We start from the raw sequence: 21,291 nt of genomic DNA, 5'->3' as shown, positions 1-21,291 counted from the left end.
ATTTGACCAAACTTCTAAAATTTTCAGCAAATTGACTAGATAGCATGGTGAATGTTTATATTTTGTTTTGTTGTAATGTAAGATTTTCCCAATAAATAGGCAAGAATAAACCTTTGTGTCCTCCATGATTCCCGTTGCAATGGGATCTTACAAATGACAAGACAGTGAGCTCCATCTGAGGACTGAGGACTTTCTTGCCGCCTCATGGTACACCAGTTGTCAATGGTGACAAGCGGATCAGCTGGTAGTCTTGATTCAGTATACTGTTTGTAGGCCTTTGTCATCGGGATGTGGAGACTACTGGCAGTTACTTGATGTGCACAACTTGTCCGTGTGATATGGGATGCTTTCCGGAAGGACTTTCCGCAATTTCTTTGGTAGCTATGTTGGCTTGGACAAGGGCTTCCACCCAACCACTACCTTCTGGCAAGTCCCCTAGTATCTTGAGAGCTGCCATCTCAATATGCAGTCCTCCTAAGACAATGACAAAATGATCTTCTCCATGTGTAATGGGCCAACTCCACTGTATTTGTTTGGCTATTCTGTACAGAGCCTGGTCCGCAGTGACAGCGGGTACTTGTCCTGGATTTATCCTCTGTACTGCTTGATTGATGACATTCATTGCATGATGAATCATGGCCACTGATTTGGAGTCATCAGTGAATAGGGGAGGTAGAGCTGAGATTGCAGGGGTGAGCTCCTTTGGTGTCAGCTGATTGGCATGAATGGCTGCCCAGTAGATGTGCTCTACAGGTCGATCTTCCAGGGAAGGATGCACTGAGAAGTATCAACTGAAATAAATGCTTCCCACTTGTGGACACATAATAGACAACTCCTGCCCAAGAGAGGGATGGCAAATCAAGAGTACATGAAATATGCCTGAAATTTCATTCTGCATCTTCTAAGATAATGCGATTTTATTGTAATCCTCACATTATCACTGAATTCACCATTAACTATTCACCTGAACGGTTTATGATGTTTTATATGGTATCATTGTGATCCTTAGCCATCAAAACATAGGGGTAGACATCACATTTTCCATGTTATCATTGGTTCAGGAGATATCATACAAAATACATAATTTGGTTATGGTGGAAAGCAAAATGGCGTTTTTGCGATTGGCTCCATTTCTGAAAATGTTCAGGGCCGCAAACTCTCATCATCACATATCACCTGGACTATCCGTAATAATAGTAGATTTGGCAAGCGACCCAGTCTCTGTATTTGTGCTCTGGAGAGCGTCAAAGGTTTCTATTTACAAGGCAGACTCTATCAAGGCATTACATTTTCGTTTAAAAAATAAATACGACCTCACGTTGTGTCAATCACACTTGCACACTGCCTCCGAAACTTTCGTCCAGATTGGGTTCGATTTTCTGTGTTTTTCGCATCCGTAGCAAGCACTGTGAGAGGTGTTTTGACAAATTAGAGCCACCGAATCACGAATATGAAAAAAAGCATACGAAAATTTCAGACTCAGTGTGCAAGGACCTTAAGACAGGAAAAAAATGACGTAATGCAATATATTGAAATAAGCGTGCATGTTTTGTAGTGGACGCAGTGACCCACTGGCTGGTGGTGGTGGACAGGGTGCATGAGTTGATCCTGCGTGCTGTTCTGTTGTTCTGGAGAGGTCAGGAGGTGTGCTGGAGAATACTGGAGCTCCACAGCTTCAAACTAGTCTCCACAGGTATCATCTGGGTTTGCGTGCAGGAGGTAAGACATAAACCAGTGTATATCCTACATAAACCTTACATTAGATTAGTTGGAAATGCAGCCAAGCTCAACTAGCACCTATACACTGTTACTTACACTCTTACATGCTATTTGTATTTCAGGTATCGCTGATGAACTTTTTGTTTTTGGTGTTTTGGACATTTGCTCTGCCATATCCGAGACTGCGGCCTTTGGCCTTCAATGTGTCTTCTGTTTGGGCCTGTGTGATGGTTGTGTGTAAAATGATGTACCAGCTAAAAAGTATCAAACCATCTGAATATTCTTCAAACTGCACTGCTGTAAGTATGAATTATGTAACTGCTGACTTGGAAACATAATGTTACTGTTATATTACTAATGCACCAGCAATTCTTACACACACACACTCACACACAGTGTGGCAGCCCGCCATTGTCTAATCTGTTTTACCACAGTTTCATGATGAACTGAAACATGGAAATGGCCATGTTTAATTTTGGCTTTACACACATACATATGCAACATTGTTACCACAGAAACTTGTGCATGCCAGTGAGGTTTGTTTGATGCACACACAAGTTCGGAGTTCAGGCCTTCTTGGAGGTCCTGGGTGGGGCCCTGGAAGGGGTTCCATCTGGATACTCCATAGTTCTGCAGGGCGACTTCAACGAGTGCGTTGCTTCCCCAAGTAGAGTAGTTCAAGTACCTCAGGGTCTTGTTCACGAGTGAGGCTAGGTCAGAGCATGAGATTGACAGGTGGATAGGTGCGGTGGCAGCAGTAATGCGGTCATGTACCGGACTGTCGCGGTGAAGAAAGAGCTAGGTCTGAAGGCCAAGCTTTCGATTTACCAATCGATCTACGTTCCAAACCTCACCTATGGTCACAAGCTCTGGGTAGTGACCGAAAGAATGAGATTGTGGGTACAAAATTAGTTTTCTCTGCAGGGTTTCTCTGACCCTGAGAGACAGTGCGAAGCTCAGACATCCTTGAGAGACTCAGAGAAGAGCCACTGCTCCTCCGCATGGGAAGGAGCCAGCTCAGGATCTCTCAGTGGAGGTGTTCCAGGCATGTCCAACTGGGAAGAGACCCCAAGGCAGACCCAGAGCATAATGGAGGGATTGCTTTGGGATCCTCCAGGATGAGCTGGATGAAGTGGCCAGGGAAAAGGACATATGGGCATCCTCACTTAAACTGCTGCCACCGTGATCCAGTCCAGGATAAGCGGTGGATAATATGAATTAAATATTATTTTTTTATTTTACAATGCATTATTACAATATACATTTGTTTCTGTCTTAGAAATGTATGCTAATAAAATAATAATAATATAAAAATATAAGAATTGTGTGAAATGGACTGAGGCACCATCCAAAGAAAAAAAAAAAAGGTTTGAGTCCTTTTAAAGTCCAGGTACAAGTCAATGTAAATACTTTTTTATTTTGCTAAAAATTGGTCAATGAAGAAAGGTTGGAGCTCAGTGTTGCCCTGAAAGTGCATTAGATTGATGCATTTGATATGTACACCATCTTCATTTGGAAAAGAATGCCCAGTATTCATTCCTGAATACTGGTATTCATTTCTGGCTTTTTGCTTGGCATTATTTGGGATAGACAGATCACTTTTCATGCACACATACCGTAACCAAAAGATAAAAAGTTAAACAATATATGATCTATACATTTTGTGTCCTTTTAAATGTCCAAATTTTTAATAGTCCAACCTTTCCAAAGGGCCTGTCATCATCTAATGAGAGTTGGACTGCTGGTAACAGAGCAGAGCTATTGAGGACTTCAGTTCTGTATGTGGCACCAGTAGATCCGGCGATGTGGGTCGGCGGACTGAGGAAGTGTGAGGATCGCATCCTGCCCTGTCTCTGGGTATTCTGCTACGCATTTTTTATAATAATATTAATGAATTACATTATTTTTTTGGAATACATTTTCCAAAAACCCCAAATGAAAAAGCATAACCATTTTTAATGATTCATATTGCTGATCTAGGGGAATTATATCCTAGCATGTCCTGTTTCACCCAGAAATGTCACATTACAGAATTTAAATCTGTAATGAATGGAGCTTCATGTTGACTTTAAGTAAATTGTCTATGAATGCAGACTGAAGAATAATGTTTTTATTTTAATTTTTTGGTGATTCCTATAGAATCACCTGTTAATTTTAGGCCTCCTTGTGTTTGAAGTGACTGTCCATCGCCACCAGCTGCATCACCGTCTTCAATATGGCCTTAAAGCAACATACAGCCGCATCATATTCCAGGGTGTGACGCATCATAATCTGGACCACGGCATTCTGCCCTGCCTCAGATATTTTGCTAACTATTTCTTCTACAAGTTTGGTTTGGAGGTACGTAAAGTTAGTATACAATACTTTAATAGCATATATTACATGACTAGCTACGTTTGAGTACAACATAACCTTTACCACCTTTTGACGTCTACCATCTCATGCATCCCCTAATGATTTCGTTTTTTGGGTTAATTTGCAGTAAACTACAGACTCTTCTTTGCTGTTTCATGTTTTACAAACAGCACTGCAACTGAAACAATTATAAGTCAGAGTAACCAACTAAAAATAGTGACACTAACTTCGTTACATATTCACTAGCTTGCAGTTGCTTAGACACAATTATCTGCATTTCAAGCAAAAAGCAATTTTTCTTTCAGCTAGCATAGTGTGAAATGTGACATAATTTGAGTGTTTTAAGTTGGATCTCAAATCTCAAATTTAGGCTGAAATTAAATGTAGATTATGATAGTTGACTACAATAACAATTTGTTACTTGAAATAAAATGAACATTAACTGAGGTAAAATATACAAATAATTGAACTTGAAGAAAGCGCCTGATTAAACGAATTAAACTGATCAGTGTGGCTGCACAGCAAGCAGCTTAGAGGAACATCAGAAATGTTTTGGATGTCTCCTTTATACTTTAGGACTAAGGGGGTGTTTACAAGATACCCTTTACAACTAAAAAATTTAAACTTTTTAAACGGTTTGGCCATTCATTTACACGACAACGGCATTTTGGGGTCCCGAAAACGGGTTTTGAAAACGTGTTTTTAAAATGATATTGTTTCCGTATAAACTACAAAAACGCGAATTTGTGAAAAGGATGACAAAGTGCGCTTGCCTATTATGAGTCTATAAGCACGTCGTGTTTCTTTACAAAGTGATATTGCTAACTATTGGCCTGGCAGCAGAAGACAGCCTTTTTAATAGTTTTCGTGGATCCGCTTGAATGGGGATTGTTTTGACAATGTTGTCGTTTTTAGTATATCGTTGTCGTGTAAACGTACCCTAAACCTTTGAAACCTTTAGCATTTATTTCGAAGAGATTCAGAAAGGTTATAAAGTTGAAAAAACTTTACAGATTCAATATCTATTTTGCTTTACATTTTTTAGAGCAAAATAATTATTCAGTATTTTATGTTCCAGCTTCTGTTGAGAATGCAGGTTTTCAAACTAGCATTAGCTTCTAAAAAAATGTACTACATTTTCCACATTATTTTATGTATCAGGTGTGTATTGTGGTAGCAGTAAATGTCATTGGCCAACGGATGGATGTCTGTGCGCTTCTGCACTCTTTCGCTCTAATGGCTGTTCTGGCACGTCGTCGTAGGAAGGCCATAGGAGAAGTGTGGCCAAAATACTGCTGCTTCATCGCAAGTTTCATGGTACTGCAGTACCTGCTGTGCATTGGCCTACCACCAGCGCTCTGCATCGGTCAGTTACTCAACATTTACTACTGCAAAGTTGACTTGTGAGAAAGGGATACATTTATTTGCAGGTCTGTTGCAGAGAATTTGAATGTTCAGGGAGTTAATTAACAGATGAACAAATGTACATTGTGACAGTATAAACAGCTGTTTCACTACAAAACCATTAGGTTGGGTTATGGATTTAACTCAGCAGGCTGGGTTGCTCATTTAACTCAAACGTCAGCTAATATTAACTAGTTGCTTGCATCATTTTACCTCATTTTAAATTTCCATTACTGATAAAAGTGTCAGATGTGTTAAATGTGTAACTGTGATAAACGGGCAAAATGACACATGAGACGAGGAGACTTTCCATTTACCAATCTGATGAAGATGTAACCTTGGGCTAAGGGGTATTATGAATAAAATAGCCACTTGGATGATATTACCACCCACAATGTCCTCTGTGAACATCACAGGCCATAGGGTTTCTGTCTTATCTCATCTGTCAGGAAAGGCTGAGATAAGATGAGATGAGATAAGACAGAAACCCTATGGCCTGTGATGTTCACAGAGGACATTGTGATCTGTAGTGATCTGATCTCCATTGCAAACAAGAAAGGGCTGATCATTGATGCAATCCCAACTTTACCTTGAACCAGTCTATCATTCCTACTGCATACCTCACTGTTGTCACACTGCCCTTATACATATCCTGAACCACTCTTACGCACTGTACATCTCTGCCTCTCCTGAATTCTTCATTCAGTGACAAAATTCTTTCTCTAGATGCACAACATGCAATGCAACTTTTTCTGTCCTTCTCTATACTTTTTCATCAACACTCTCAAAGCAAATTTCTCATGTTCTTTCCTGGAATTAACCCACATTGCTGCTTACAGATCATCACCTCTTCTCTCAGTCTAGCTTCCACTACTCTTTCCCATAACTTCATGATGTGGCGGATACACTTCAAGCCCCTGTAGTTACAGCAGTTCTGGCTTCAGGCGTCCTCTCACTTTGTAAGATTTTATTGAACAATCTGGTTAAAAACTTTACTGCCATCTCTCTTAAACATCTCCATGACTCCACTGGTCTGCCATCTGGACCAAAGCTTTTCCACTGCCCTCACCTCATCCATACTAATCTCCTGCACTTTTTTATGCATACATCATCCCACCTTCTTTCTCTGTCCTTTTCTACATTCATCAGCTCGTCGATATACTCCATCCACCTTCTCAACACAATCTCACCACTTGCAGGACATTTCCAACTGCATCCATTATCAACCTAACCTGCAGAACATCTTTCCCAGTTAAGTCTGTCTGGCCAATTGGTAAAAGTCATTTTCTCCTTCTTTAGTGTCTAACTTCACCCACCCACCCATTCTAATCTCTCCACCCATTCATTCATCTTAGAACAAATATCTTTTTTTCTTCTCACATTCCAAATGCACTGGTGACATTTATCATCACCCATTCAATTTCCAGCTTCACATGCATCATTCTGTCAGACACTTCACCTCCAATACACCATTTCTCTTTCCATCCCCACCATGGTAAAACGGTATGAATGCACCTCCAATCTCCTGGCCTTACTCCCCTTTCACTGTATTGTCTTTTGTATACACAGTACGTCATCTTTTCTCCATTCCATAATATCAGCCAGCTCTCTTTCTTTACCAGTCACAGTGGCAACATTTAATGTTTTGACTCTCACCTCTACACTCGTACCCTTATTTTTTCCCTCTGTCTTTGGACACACCTCCCCCTCTCCTCCTCCTCCTCCTTCTTTGCCCAACTGTAGCATAGTGGGTGCTGGTCAGCTTGCTGGTCAATAGTTCTGGTGGCGGTCGTTGGTGACCCGTTCCTCGACTGGTCTGGTATGGAAGTCTGGTTTATGATGGAAGTCTGGTTTTACACCTGATGCCGTTCCTGACACAACCCTCCTCATTTTATCCCTGCTTGTGCAACTCCTGTGGTTGGGTTAAGCTGGAGCAGAAGTACAATTTAGAAAAAGAGAAAATTGGATTTAATAACAAAAAAATGAGTCTCTATTAATGAGCTAATAAATCAAATCAAGAGTTTGAGGTAAGAGTAGTGCTTGAGGAAGTACAATAATAGGGCCAGGATCATTTTAGAATCAAAAAGTACATTTTTATAAAGCACAAAATCCATAAAGCATGTGCCCTAATGAAACACTTCCACTCTGTGCTAGATTATCCCTGGAGGAAGTCATCTCCGGCTTTGAGCTCTAATCTGATAAAGTGGCTGTATCTACCAGACTACGCCATGAGTCCCAGCGCCACCTTCATCCTTTGTAACTTACTCCATCACACCACATTGAATTGAATTAACATTTATTCCAAGAGAAATGCGTGTATCACTCTAATTTTCTAATTTCTTTTCGGTCAGATGACTGCCTGCTGTTGTTGGTAGCGTCTCTGCAGTGGCAGGTCTTTGAGGATGAAAATCAGGCTTGCATGAGACTCCTGGCAGGAGAGAATGTGGAGATCAGCCGAAACCTGGATCCTCAAACCCTAAACCAGTACACTCCTGTCAACAACTTCCTTCATTGCCGGTGTGTATTGGTTAGTGTTCATTAGCCTAAATATATTTGAAGTGTAATTTAATTGTTTAGTTGGTCTCACGTGGCGTTAAATAACATGTGGATGCGGGGTTTATGACCTATACTAGGACCAGTTACCGGGGGGCGATCGAGACGCTTTAGAGCTTGTGCGGCACGCTTGGTCCCAAGTCAAAGATCTACTGTACTGTCGTTCGTCCTGTTGCTCTTCATGGCGCTGAGTGTTTGGCCTGTGACGAAAGATGTAGAACGCCGTTTATGTGTTAAGGAAACAAACGGTATTCTGCAATTCTGTAACGGTATGGTGTTGCCTTAATATCTAACAAGCTACGTGAAGCCCAGCTTCGGTGGTACGGCCATGTCCTGCGCGCTGACAGTACAATGCTTGCCAAAATTGGCTTCCAGCTGGAAGTCAGCGTAAAGCGGTCGAAGGGACGGCTGAAGCAGCGGTTGCTCGACACGATGCAACGATCTCAAGCTTACCGGTTTGCACCTCGATCAAGCCAATGATCATATCAGATGGCGCCAGCGATCCAGAAAAGCAGACCCTGCTACTATGTGGGACAAATGCTAAAGAAAAAGAAGATGATGTACATTTTTTCACCCTGATTATGCTTGTTCAGCACTTTGGTAAACAATTGCTTTTTTAAAAAAGTGCTCTATAAATAAACTTTGATTTGATTTGAACATGTAACTTAAAGCTGCATTCGGTAACTTCGGGATTTCTTCGCTGTATTCTCGCTTTTTGCTCGCAGGTTTCTCTCTAGAGCTCCCCCCACAGCTTCGGAATAGATATTTGACAACACTGTTGTAAAAACTCGTTGGCTATTCTCAGACACCAGAGGCTAGTAGATCAACGACATCAAAGCAGATGGGACATTCTTTAAAACGTCTTCTTCATTCGGGTTCGGACAGCGTGAGGGAGCGCAATAATGACGGCATTTTAGCAGATTTCTTTTGGCCGTAAAGCAATTGTTTACATCGCGAGACCTGATATCACGCGATACTTCCTGCCGCAGCGGCCGGTGGCCCGCCGTCTCAAAGTTGCAAGTGCGAATTTTACGCTCACGGGCACCAGGGGGGTGCGAAACGACCACCATTCAACCCGAAATAAGTAATATAACCATTCCAATGACTCCGAAGCTGTTCAGTTAAGGTAAAAAAAAGTTACTTAGTTCACTTTTAAAAAAAAAAGAAGAAGAAGAATCAGGATTTCAGATAATGCAAAATGTAATAAGGTTCAGAGTGTCATTTATTTGATCCCTTTAGCATAAATGCTGATGTAAATACATTGTGTCAGATGTAAAATGTTGTGATATGTTATGCTTTTGTGTGTGTGTGTGCCTTCAGGTCGTTTCTGGACATGTTGAAGCTGTTCGTGTTCAGTTATTTTTTCTGGATGGTGTTATGTCTCATCTTCATCACTGGAACCACAAGAATTAACATCTTTTGTCTGGGTTATCTGGTGGCCTGTTTCTACTTCATGCTGTTTGGAGGCACATTACTGCTGCAGCCAGTGCAGTATGTGCTCAGACTGTGGGACGGTCTCATAGCGTACACCTGTGTGGTCATCAGCCTCAAGAACATGCTCTCAGTAAGCACATCTCTTGAGTGTTTCGTCATGCCCTGTGGTATGAGACTGTGACCAAGAGAGGTCGAAAAATTAAATATAACCATGCTATGCCACTCTGGGAATTTCACCCAGAGAATAATATCATTTCTGCCAATTAAAGGCAACTTCAATAAGGTCAACGATAACACAGATGTAGTTTTTGAGTTCATATGTTTATTAAATGCCATGCAAAGATCAAATCAGATCAATAAATAGATATGGTTTTATTAAATCCCAAACACATAACCCTACAGTGGATGTAAAAAGTCTACCCAAGAAACAGAAAGGCAAATGGAGAATAATGAGTATAGCAGCTGCTGTTCATAACAGTAGAGTTTGCTATCCTAGGTACCACCAAGAGTTTTGTGAGTTTGAAAAGCGTATTGGATTGTATCGCGATAAATACACAGACACTAAAACATTTAGGGCCTTATAGGTAAATGGCAATACTTTATAATCGGTACAGAACTCTAGCAGCTGCATTTTGGATCACTTGTAGCTTGTTAATTGAGGATGAAGGACAACCAGCTAGTAATGATTACAGTAATCTAGTCTAGAGGTCATGAAAGCATGAACTAGCTTTTCTGCATCAGAAACAGATGCATGCTCCGGAGCTGAGCGATGTTTCTGAGGTGGAAGAAGGCTGTTTTTGTAACATATGAAATATGATTTTCAAAAGACAAGTTGCTGTCTAATATAACACACAGGTCTTTAACTGTAGAAGATAAAGTTACAGTACATCCTTCTAAATGCAAATTGTATTAAATATACAATACACTATATACTTGTAAATATACAAACCTCTGTGTACAGGTTTTTGGCCCAACAAGTAATGTCAGTACCACTTTATTTTACAGTCCTGTTTTCCATGTTCACACTATGTACTTATTACAATAATTTCAATAACTGGGTTATAACTAGGTACTATCACTGAACCGACCCCTAAACCTAACCTTAACCCCTGCCGTTACCTTATATTACTCAGTACTTTCTTAGGTACAAGTAACACTAAGTACACATGCTGTAAAATGAAGTGCAACTCTTATATATGTAAGAAAATGACTGGTCATCCAATATTTAACACTGTCAAATTGGATAATTTAGAAATTTGACCTGGTCTTGAAATATTTTTCAGGAGTATCATCTGCATACAATGGAATCTAATCCCATGTTTTCTAATAATATTACCAAGAGGCAGCATGTATACTGAAAATAGCTCGTTATTCCTCTGAAGTACTTCTTGTGTTTGTGTGTGTGATCAGCTTGGCTCTTGTGCTTATCTGGAGAGTCTACAGAAGAACGGCTGTTGGCTCATTCAAGCTTTTAGCATGTTCTGCACCATCAAAGGCTACAGTTTACGTGAGTAACCTGGTGGAAAAGGATTCCTTGTATCATTAGTCAAATTATATCATTATATATATAGATATCACATCATTAGTACACCTTTTACGATTGTTAATGAGAAACACAAGTGCCATTTTAACTTGTTTGGTGTTAGCTATTTTTCCCAAAACTAACATTAGTTACTGGAGTCCTATTATTGTCTGAAAAAGTTTTTTTGTAAACTACCACGGACTCATTAAGCTAGTGCTTTTAATTATTTTTATTTTTTTCACCTTGTAAACTGTAAAAAAAATAATAACCAAAGACTACTTAACTATTCTTAAGTTCTAACAACTTTCACAAACAAGCAGTAATGCATCTCAATACAGCTTCTCATTTATTTTAAGTTAACCCATCGAGGACTCTCATCCCTCCCACAATAATGATATTTTATGATGGATATTGGTTGTGTGTGTGTGTGTGTGTAGTTGTGTATATACAGTATAACGTAGTAGCCTATAAATTAAAAAGTCATTTTTGAAGGGTGAATCTACATCAACTGTCCTGCAGGTGGAGATTTAACTTTTCAACCAATAAGTTAATGTCTGAGAAGTGATTCTGCAGCAGAGATTAGAATTAGATCCGTTCTAAAATCTTAAACTTAGCATAATGGAAGCAGTTGACCAGAGGCATTACATCAATTAAATGTGTTATATGATTAACATATGTGTTTGTATAGCTAAGCCTGACAGTCAGTGTGAACTGCCGGAGGGTGAAGCCGGTATCGTCTGGGACGCGATCTGTTTCACTGTGCTGTTGGCTCAGAGGAGAGTCTTCCTCAGCTACTACTTCCTCTATGTCGTGTCTGACCTTCAGACCTCAAAGATCCTTGCTTCAAGGTATTCAAGGACATCTGACAACATCTAACCCGTAAAGATTATTAACATGTGTATTAACAACTGTAGAAATGTAAAAACATGTATACATGAAAATTATCACAATCATTTATTTATAGAAAAAATGTCAAAAAGTCTTACATAATAATAAGTTAACATCTAGGTTTATTCTAATACTTCTTTATTTTAAGAGGTGCAGAGTTGTTTGAAGCCAAATTGAAGAAACAGGTGGCAGCAAGATTGGAGATGGAGATAAAATCTGTGGAGACACTGAAGAAACAGTATGGAGACATTTTATTATTTTATTTTTTTTACCGATTAATGAAATACTTTAACATTGTAAATACGTGTAAAGCCGGTTTCTTTCTTGTCCCACAGAATGGAGAAAATCAAGTCAAAACAGAAGAATGCTCCTCATGAGCAAGAGACATCCTCTGATGTTCATCCCGAATCCTCACATTTCCCAAAGCGAAATGGTAGCCCACTACGAACAGATATTTTAATATTATATAGTTGTGATGAAATCCACATGTTGGTATGAACTATACATCGTCTTCTCCCTGGTGCTTATTTCATCTGCCAGACCATATCACAACATCACCAAACTTCTGAATAAAACTTAATGAACATCATAAAATAATATATGATCTCTTTAATGTAAAGAGCGTCCTGACGTGTCTTTGTTTGTTGTGTGTGTGTGTGCTTTTGTTCAGATGGGGACTGTGGCTATGATCTGTTTGAAACTGACAGTGAGGAAGAGGAAGAGGAGGTGAAGGACAGGACACAGGACAGCATTTTACCTAAGAAGAAAACTGCTTTTCAGGTATAGAGAGAACAAAAGTATGCAGTCACAGAATACTATTCACGAAGAACACAATTTATAGAGATAAATAAATTAATATAGTGAATAAATGTAACTACATTGTAGGGATTCTCACATGTGGCACCAAAACATGTTTTGCGTTTCAGTCGCATGTCACTTAAGTTGAGTGTGCGTGTCAGATGACCCTTTCATTCTTTAATTACGGGGGTAACACTTTATAATAATGGTCCATCATTAATAAGTAACTATGCAGGAAGTAATGCCGAACTAATGACTAGTACTACATTAACACTTCAGATACTACTATTAACTAATATAGAAACACGCTTAACTAATCAGTTAGTAATATCAAATTTAGGAGATATTTCCTTATTAGGTAATCAATAATTACTTAATGAGATTAGCCTCATTAATAACTATTAACTAACTGAGACGTAATCAGTCATCATTTTTACTCAGAATATAGTCATAAAATGCATCACTAATTACTCAAGTGTTACCTAGTCACTATGCAGGAACTACTAGTGATCTGGACCATTATTTTAAAGTGAAAAACATGTTTGTGAAACACCAGAACTTTGTATTTGTTAATGTTTCACTGGACCTGCCGCAGACTCCAAACTTTGTATCTTCTATTGCTTTCCACCGCTCTGGATGGACACTCAGTATCTGTTTATGTCAAACATAATGGGGAAAAAAATGAACATTTGAATTTGTGTAAGATGTCTAACGAGCCTTCAACCATATTACAATCAGCAAATTCCAAACCAAACTGATTATTATTATTTTTTTGTAGTGAGGGGGTGATCCTGAATCCATTAAAATATTCTTTTTCACCAACAGTTGGCATACATGGCTTGGACGTCAGGCGCCAAGGCAACCCTGAGAGACCATGAACTTCAAGAGGAAGAAGAGCAAAGAAAAGCCAAAAGACAGTTGCACAGACAAGAGGGTACAGTTTCCGAACTATGCTTGCATGAAATACCAAGCTTGTGCTTGACTTGTGGAAGTATTAGTTCATTTCTATAAGGTTTACTCTGTGTCTTACATCTTCTGTGTAACCATCTGCTCGTTTGAATGATTTGAGACAGCACTTCCACTAAATATCTCTTGATCTCTCTGAGATCTCTCTTTTCTGATTTTATATTAAAACATATAGGAAAAATGTATATGTGTACAGAATCTTCCTATAGAAACTAGCGGCACCATGAAGATAATGGTTGGGTAAAGGATCTATCATCTAGACTAGAGTTTCATGACAGATCTTTGTATTAAGGAGAGGATCTATGACTTCTGGAAGCATCTTTTATCAGTAGAAAAGAATGACAGGGATTGATCCTCAGGGGTATAGTGCAATGTCCGATCCAACACTGTAACAGATGGTTGCATGGTTATTAGGGCTGTGAGTCTTTGGGTAGACAGTGAATCGATTCAATTCACGATTCATAGGTTTTCAATTCGAGAATGATTTTTGCAAATCCAGACCGATTCACATTTAAATTCGATGCAATTTGATTAATGATTCAATTCTGAATTTTTATATGCATTCATAGGATTATTGCAAGTTTTTGAAAGCGATGCCGTTATTGTCTCAGTGTAAACTACAAAAACGTGAATATGTGAAAATGGTGATGATGTGCATGCGTATTACATGTTCAGTCTATAGACACGTCATTTATTTACAAAGTGACATTGCCATCGACTGGCCAGGCAGCAGAATTCAGCATTTTTAGTCGTTTCGACAACGTTGTCGTCTGTATGTGAAAAACACTTCCCTGTTTAGTACATTGTTGTCATGTATGCACACCCTAAGTGTGACAGACAAGAGAGACATACAAAATGTCCAGAGCGGCCAGGATTGAAAAACAGGATTGTTTAACCATATATAAAATGCAAATATAGCAAATTATTTGTAAATTTGATAAATGCCATTGTCAGTTTTTTGAAAAAGTTTAGGTAAATACCTGCCAATAAAGGACTTCTTTGCCACTATAGCAATGTTATAGATATTTTGTAAATGTCTGACCTTCTAGTTTAAGTCTTAAATAAAAGTAGTCCAGTAGAAGGAGGAATCCTGCTTCCCCAATTTCCAGCCCTGTACAGTTGCTGCATTATGTATATACTGTCTTTGTTATCCGATAGCATATTTAATATATATTTAATATTTAACAAAGCGACTGCGTGCTGAGAAGGGTTTTATCCAACATATACAAGGGAAATGTCCATGAAAGCATGTAAATGAATATTAAGTGTTTCTTGTTATATCACAGCCATGGAGAAAGAGGAGTCTGATGAGGAGCAGCAAGAGGAGCTCAGTCTAAATGAAGAGGAAGACAGAGGTAAAGCTGCTGTAATGTAATATCCTTCTATATTAATTAAAGACTATAAAGGGAAACTTGTCTTTTCTTTTACTAAACAGTAACCACAGCTCCTGAGGTACAGCACATAATCTCCCATTTGCAAATGCTCCCCCAGATTTCTGTTCAATATGGGTTGACTTCTAAATCACTCGAAACAAAATTGACTGAGACTGTTTAACATATTAACAGCGGCTTGACATTGAGAGTACGGTATTGCAGTAAATGTCATAGCATCTCTTGCCTCCTTATGTCACTGCTCAACACTGCATTGGATGTCAACCACAGTGTGATGTCACAATGTGGAGGATGTAGAAAAGTGTCATTTTGGCAGCTTGAAGAGATGCTCTTTCTGCTGTGATGCTTTGAGAATATTGAGATTTGAATTCAGTACTTTTGTAGTACAACATGGCCAAATAATTTTTTAACACAACAGTCTGCATATCAATTTTTTTTTTTTTTTTTTTGATTTATGAAAACTTCAAATGGAATTCTTTAAACAAAAAATTATATTGAGTTAAAGGTACTTAATAACTTGTACCATGATTTTTTTTTTTTGGATTACTCAAAAAAAATTCAGTGTTCCAACTACTTGCATTGTACACCTGGAACCAGTTAATCTTATCTATTTCAGTTAAAGTCCACAGCTATCATAGCACATGCTAAGTGGAACTTACTTATAGAGTTAATGTAGTGTTCAGCTTCATGTATCTACTCTTCAGGACAATGGTAACCACAAAAACTTCAATCTACTACCCAAATTCCAAAGGTATCCAGACAATTTTATTAAGTTACTACAAGTTTTGTAAAAATTCACTTAACACAGAATTTTTTGTTTCAATTACACACAATATTAAGTTAATGATCAGTATCATGAGCCGCATTTCCACTGTTGGGCCAAAAGCGAGCTGCTAGTGCGTGCCAGGGCCAGTTGTGTTTCCACTGTCACATCTGGGGCTTGACACTTCTGAATACCTTGGTCCAAAGCGGGTACGTCTCGTCTCTTTATACCGGACAGTCTGATATTCATATTTAGCTCCGCATGTGTCATAAAATAAAGCATCTCTGTTTTTTCTGGAGCTTCCTCTGTTTCTCTGACTGTATTGGGAGAGAGTGCTAAAGCTCCTCAGATCGTTTTTTTTGGTGGCATATTTGTAGAAATGATCATTCTTTCTAAATGTGATTTAGATTTAAGCCATAGCTACTGTCCTGTGACTACAAATAAACAGAAACAGACGCGGCTGAATAAGTATGTCCTCTTTCTTTTGTGAAATAACGGTAAATACCATTTATTTCTGTGTGACTAATGTGCAGTCTTGACACAAAATTATTCTTTATGATCAATGTATCACTTTTTATTGTAAACCTGAGGTAAAACATCTATGCTTGGGTTTTAAACCTTTAACTAAACAACAAAAATGGCAGCAAACGGTCGCTTTTATAATGTTTGTTTTGCGATCTCGCTAGTTTCCAGTGATTTCTGTCTGATTCGTTTTTTGATAAAACTTCCATTTGTTGGTGAAATGATGGGTTAGTGTGACGTTGGTTTTGGGCTCGGTGCTCCAGGTCAGAGGTTATTAGCCCAGCCCGTTTAAAGCCCTGGCTCGCACTGGCCCGACAGTGGAAACACGGCTATTATGTCAACAGAAATCAACAAAATAATGTTTGCAACTTAAACGCTTTAACAAAATCAATACATTTGAATTTTTAACTTGCCACCATGCATTAATTCCAGTTGGTAACACAACTTAACTGAATTAGCAGGTTGGAGAAAAAGATTTTTAATTATTCAGATTATACAAATTAGCGCATATCTTGATCATTAATGCACATGTGCATTTAATCATTGATATGTTAATTGTTTTCTTTAACCATTTTTCTGTCTTTTTCTTGTAGAGCACATATTTAAGCGAATTCTTGACACGGTGAAGTTTCTCTGGGTTTTCCTACTCTATCTTACTGAGGATGCAATATCAGGTCTGAAGTCGCTCTGTAAGGACAGCTTGGACATCTCTAAGGTGCTTCGGCTTGAGAAAACTCTACTGAGCATTCAACAGAACAAGGTGATGAACATTCTGCCAGTTATATTTTACTCCATTGCACTGAAATGGAAGATTGTTTAGATGATGATTATAGCAGGGGGTTAAGGCCTTTATTTCCCAAAATATGGAGTATTGCTGAACATGGGATGCTAGGAAAAAGGGCGTGGTGATGAAAATGAAACCCATGTCCCAACAGGACACTTCATCACCTATTTGTCAGAAGCATGTTTCCTTTACAGACTTGGCTTCATGGACAACTGAGTGCCTGGCTGACCTACCACATTGGCCAATTTATTTAGTTGAACATGCCTGAAAATATTTATTCTTTACTGAAATATTACTGATTAATAATATGTATAAAAATATAGACACAAGAGTAAAACAGTGAGCAGGATTTTTTTCTCTTAGGCTACGTTCAATCTGTTAAATTCAAATCCAATTTTTTGTGAATATCCGATTGAAATCTGATCAGATTTAGCAAGCGTGAACGGCAAAAAATACATGAAATGTGACTTTTCCAAAAAGGTTTTGAGCTACATCCATATGTGGTCAATTGAAAATTGAATTTAGAAGAAATATGCTTTAAAGAATTTAGTCTCTCTACCACCGAAATGGATCAACAATTTTGATGACACCATTATGCACTTAAAAAAGAGATTTTAGGCCTTTCACACCGGAGGAACCTTTTTCATAGTTCCTCACCGCAGGAACTAGAAACGATTTTAGTTCTAAGAACTTCTTTTGGAGGAACTAATTTAGCTCCTACTTCAGAGTCGGGTCTTAACCAGCACTACAGGAACTACAGTGACATTAGTGTTTGCATATTGGCCGAATGCACACGAAACACCAGCATCCGCCATTTTAATAAAGCTGTGTAAACACACAGATTATAGCCTATATATTTACTCCAGAAACTAACTTTATGAACATGGAAAACAGTGATAGACGAGCCTCTCAACCTTTACTCTGAGGAGAAAATCCAATACAACTTTGGACCAAGCAAAACACGATTATGTATTTCTGCTCAGCGAGCGTCATTGGCCATCAACCACACGGCATGCTCTAATACCTTTTCATATACTGTCTACTTTCTTTGTATAACAGTTCTATTTAATAACGTATATTATACAGGACTGTTAGACACAGAGAATGTGAGCACTGTGAGCTCAGGCTCTGGCGTTCTCAGCGTCGTCAAAATAAAAGTCAGAAGAAGAAGTAAAATCCTTTCTTGTAGTATGAGGTTACGCACCGGTGTGCGGGAGTGGCAGGGTTAAAGCCTTTCTCCTAGATCAACAGTTACCTTTCCTTCTTATACCCTGAGCAAAGCATTGTTAAACATGAGTGGAATACCAACACCAAACCTGACCGACAGGAAACCAAAAGATGAGGCCGATGGGTAGTGATCAAGAGGGGGAGAAGAACATTAACATATTCTCCTCAATGCATGTTTCCTCCCTATCCACTGGTGGATAGTTCTTATAACTGAGTTCCTATAACTACCTGGTGAGAAAACGTCCCTAACATCCTGTGTCCAAGTCGACACAGAGTTAAAAATGATTTACATCCATTTGAATTCTATACTGAATGTTGAATTTGAAAGTGCTGTAGTGGAGAACAAACGTTACAAAAAAACAGCCTCTGCATTATAAACAGCACTGATGAGCAGAAGAAATAATGCCAGTGCCAAGAATAAATTGCATGCTTTTGCACCTACACGTCATAACATTACAAAATATTATGACTTATTTCTGTAGTAAAGGTTTCATATAAAATCTAAATGGAGAATCTATTAGACTTAATTTTATTACAACTGTGACAAGCTGTCAAGTGTGGCTTTGTCATGCTGTGATGTCATGGAAATATTATGGGCTGTTTTTCTTAATGGTATATCATTTATTTAGCAAAATAATTGAAGTTAAAATGACACTTCTCGCTGTTTAGGGCAGGGATGTCACTCATGAGAGTATTCACCAGTTCTACAAAAACTGGCTCTCCAGACAAGACACAGAGGCATCATTGGACAAGGCCAAAGAGGATATACAGGAAATCATCTCCACACCTCCAGCCATGAGCAGATACCCGCGTGGCTACGTCAAACTCAACAGTGCCCACTCATGGGGCAGCAGCCTATCCAGGTGTGCTAATAACATGATACTTGTATCAGTATGAGAATGCAAACTCGAATGGGGTGACAGAGAAAGTTTTTGTGTAGTGCTTACAGAATCTAGTGACCTCAGGATGAATATACTGAAGTAGAAAACAAACAGGAGGTACAATCCTATGGTGTAATTAACTGGTAAAACAAAAACAACTACATAAAACATTTAATAAAATCAATTTATATGTATTATTCTGGCTTACCTGATTAAAACAACATATTAAGTTACCCACCATACTGTATAAAGTAAGCCAACCATGTCAATGCAAGCCAAGCTTTATGATGATTGGACTTTGCCTTAACACAACAAATGGAAGCTAAAGCTGCTTAAAACTGCAATGAACCAAAGGCAGTCTCAAAAACACGGTTTGAAATCACTGGTGAGAGAGAGAGAGAGAGAGAGAGAGAGAGAGAGAGAGAGAGAGAGAGAGAGAGAGAGAGAGAGAATAACCTTTATTTACAGCATATAGGTAAAACCAGTCTGTCTGTTACCACTGAAAACCTACATTCCACAGTCTCAATTACGAAGGAAAATATAAATAAATAATAACCACAATATAACTTAAAACTTAACTTAAACACGACTATAGATCATACTTTTAAGCCCTTAACTGTCACCCCCCTTTTTGAGAATGGACATTAAAATGCACTATTCAAACTTATATGGTAGTAATTCAAGAATGCTTTGGAATATAGACCTAAGTTTGGTAAAGAAAACACTCAGCAGATTATTACTGAAGTGAAGGCACTTCAAAAAATTACATTATGAAAAAGTTATGGAAGTTTAAATTTACAATAAATCAAATATAATGTACTTACATTTTTTATTTTACATACAATATATATTTTACAATTTATTTTTACTATAAAATCAAACCAATATATCTAACCAAGTTGTGTTCCAAATCTGAAGTTGATATCACAAAAATTGAAGATCCCATGAGATTTTGTTTAGGTGTAATACCTCAAGTTTTACACATCCATCAGCTATCAGCCGTGATGACAAATTAGTAGAGCATAAGTGTCTAGAAGGTAAAATGTCTCTCTGAAATATGAATTATGAAAATTAAATGGTTTGCGAACTCTGTATCATGTTGAATTTACCTGTGTATGTTTTTCAGCTGCCAGACTGATGACACTCTTCTAGTTACACGCCAGCCAACTCAAGAAGACTTGGATGCCCTGGATCTTACACAACTGGATGCTGTCCAGAACTGCAACAGTGGAGATGTCCTGTCCCAGTAAACATCAGTTTCTTCTTTTTTCACTGTCTAACACAACAAAATAACCACTTTCTGTGCCTTGTACAATAACTCTCTGTTAGCACGCACTTACACAAGAGTGTGTAATTTCTGTTGTTGATTAATTTATTCCTCATAAGAAATCCTGATTACAACGAAGAGCTGAAGGATCATGATGAAGGATTTGAAAAGATAACAGATGAATGGACAAATGAAGAAAATACACCTAACATTGTGCTGCCAGAATTTCCCGAACTGAATCATCTGCATGAGGGACAAAAGGAAGAGATCCAAGAGTCCAGAATGCTCAATCAAGAGACCAGAGCACTTACTGCCAGCGAATTGCTGCTTAACAAGTGAGACACACGCACACACACACACACACACGCACAACATGATTGGAGACATCACTGCAAATATCATAGGTAAAAAAGTGAAACCAACACATATACCAACACACAGTTGGACTTTATCAGTAAGGGTCAATGGGTTGTTCTTGGATCTGGTCCTGTAAGATACTTTCAGATGAATCGGCTCCACTAATATTTTACAACATTTCACCTTTTTGAACATTATATCTTGTGATGTTTAAAATAACGAAGGCACCAATGTTCTTGACTATACTAGATTTTATACAGTTAAAAATACTTACTTGACTATCTATGTGCTGTTTGACTGCCAGGCAGCTTCTTTTAATACCCTGCTCGTGTGTGTGCTCCTTAAAATGAATAGTTCACCCAAAGATGAAAGAGTTTTCATTTTTGGGTGACCTATTATGACAGCTAAAATAGTAAAGCGGAAAAAATATGTATTAATATGTTACTTTTGTAAAGTAAAA

At 38.4% G+C, this 21,291-nt stretch overlaps 1 protein-coding gene across 1 annotated transcript in view; it reads left to right on the top strand.

Annotated features, from left to right (window-relative positions):
* The window catches only part of LOC311298341 (piezo-type mechanosensitive ion channel component 2), a 92,709-nt gene that overhangs the window by 44,366 nt on the left and 27,052 nt on the right, over positions 1–21,291 (top strand). Inside the window, 19 exon segments of the mRNA XM_084421168.1 lie at positions 1,556–1,719; positions 1,842–2,018; positions 3,430–3,576; positions 3,859–4,059; positions 5,236–5,440; positions 7,633–7,734; positions 7,830–7,995; positions 9,352–9,595; positions 10,876–10,972; positions 11,676–11,835; positions 12,024–12,113; positions 12,211–12,308; positions 12,546–12,655; positions 13,499–13,607; positions 14,926–14,994; positions 16,909–17,075; positions 18,996–19,189; positions 20,334–20,453; positions 20,594–20,809. Of these exon segments, the coding sequence (XP_084277294.1) occupies positions 1,556–1,719; positions 1,842–2,018; positions 3,430–3,576; positions 3,859–4,059; positions 5,236–5,440; positions 7,633–7,734; positions 7,830–7,995; positions 9,352–9,595; positions 10,876–10,972; positions 11,676–11,835; positions 12,024–12,113; positions 12,211–12,308; positions 12,546–12,655; positions 13,499–13,607; positions 14,926–14,994; positions 16,909–17,075; positions 18,996–19,189; positions 20,334–20,453; positions 20,594–20,809 (2,836 nt within the window).

The sequence above is a fragment of the Rutilus rutilus genome (assembly GCF_951802725.1).
Source record: "Rutilus rutilus genome assembly, chromosome: 10".
Taxonomy (NCBI): Eukaryota; Metazoa; Chordata; class Actinopteri; order Cypriniformes; family Leuciscidae; genus Rutilus; species Rutilus rutilus.
Note: the sequence above shows the minus strand (reverse complement) of the source record. Positions and strands in the feature narration are given on the sequence as shown.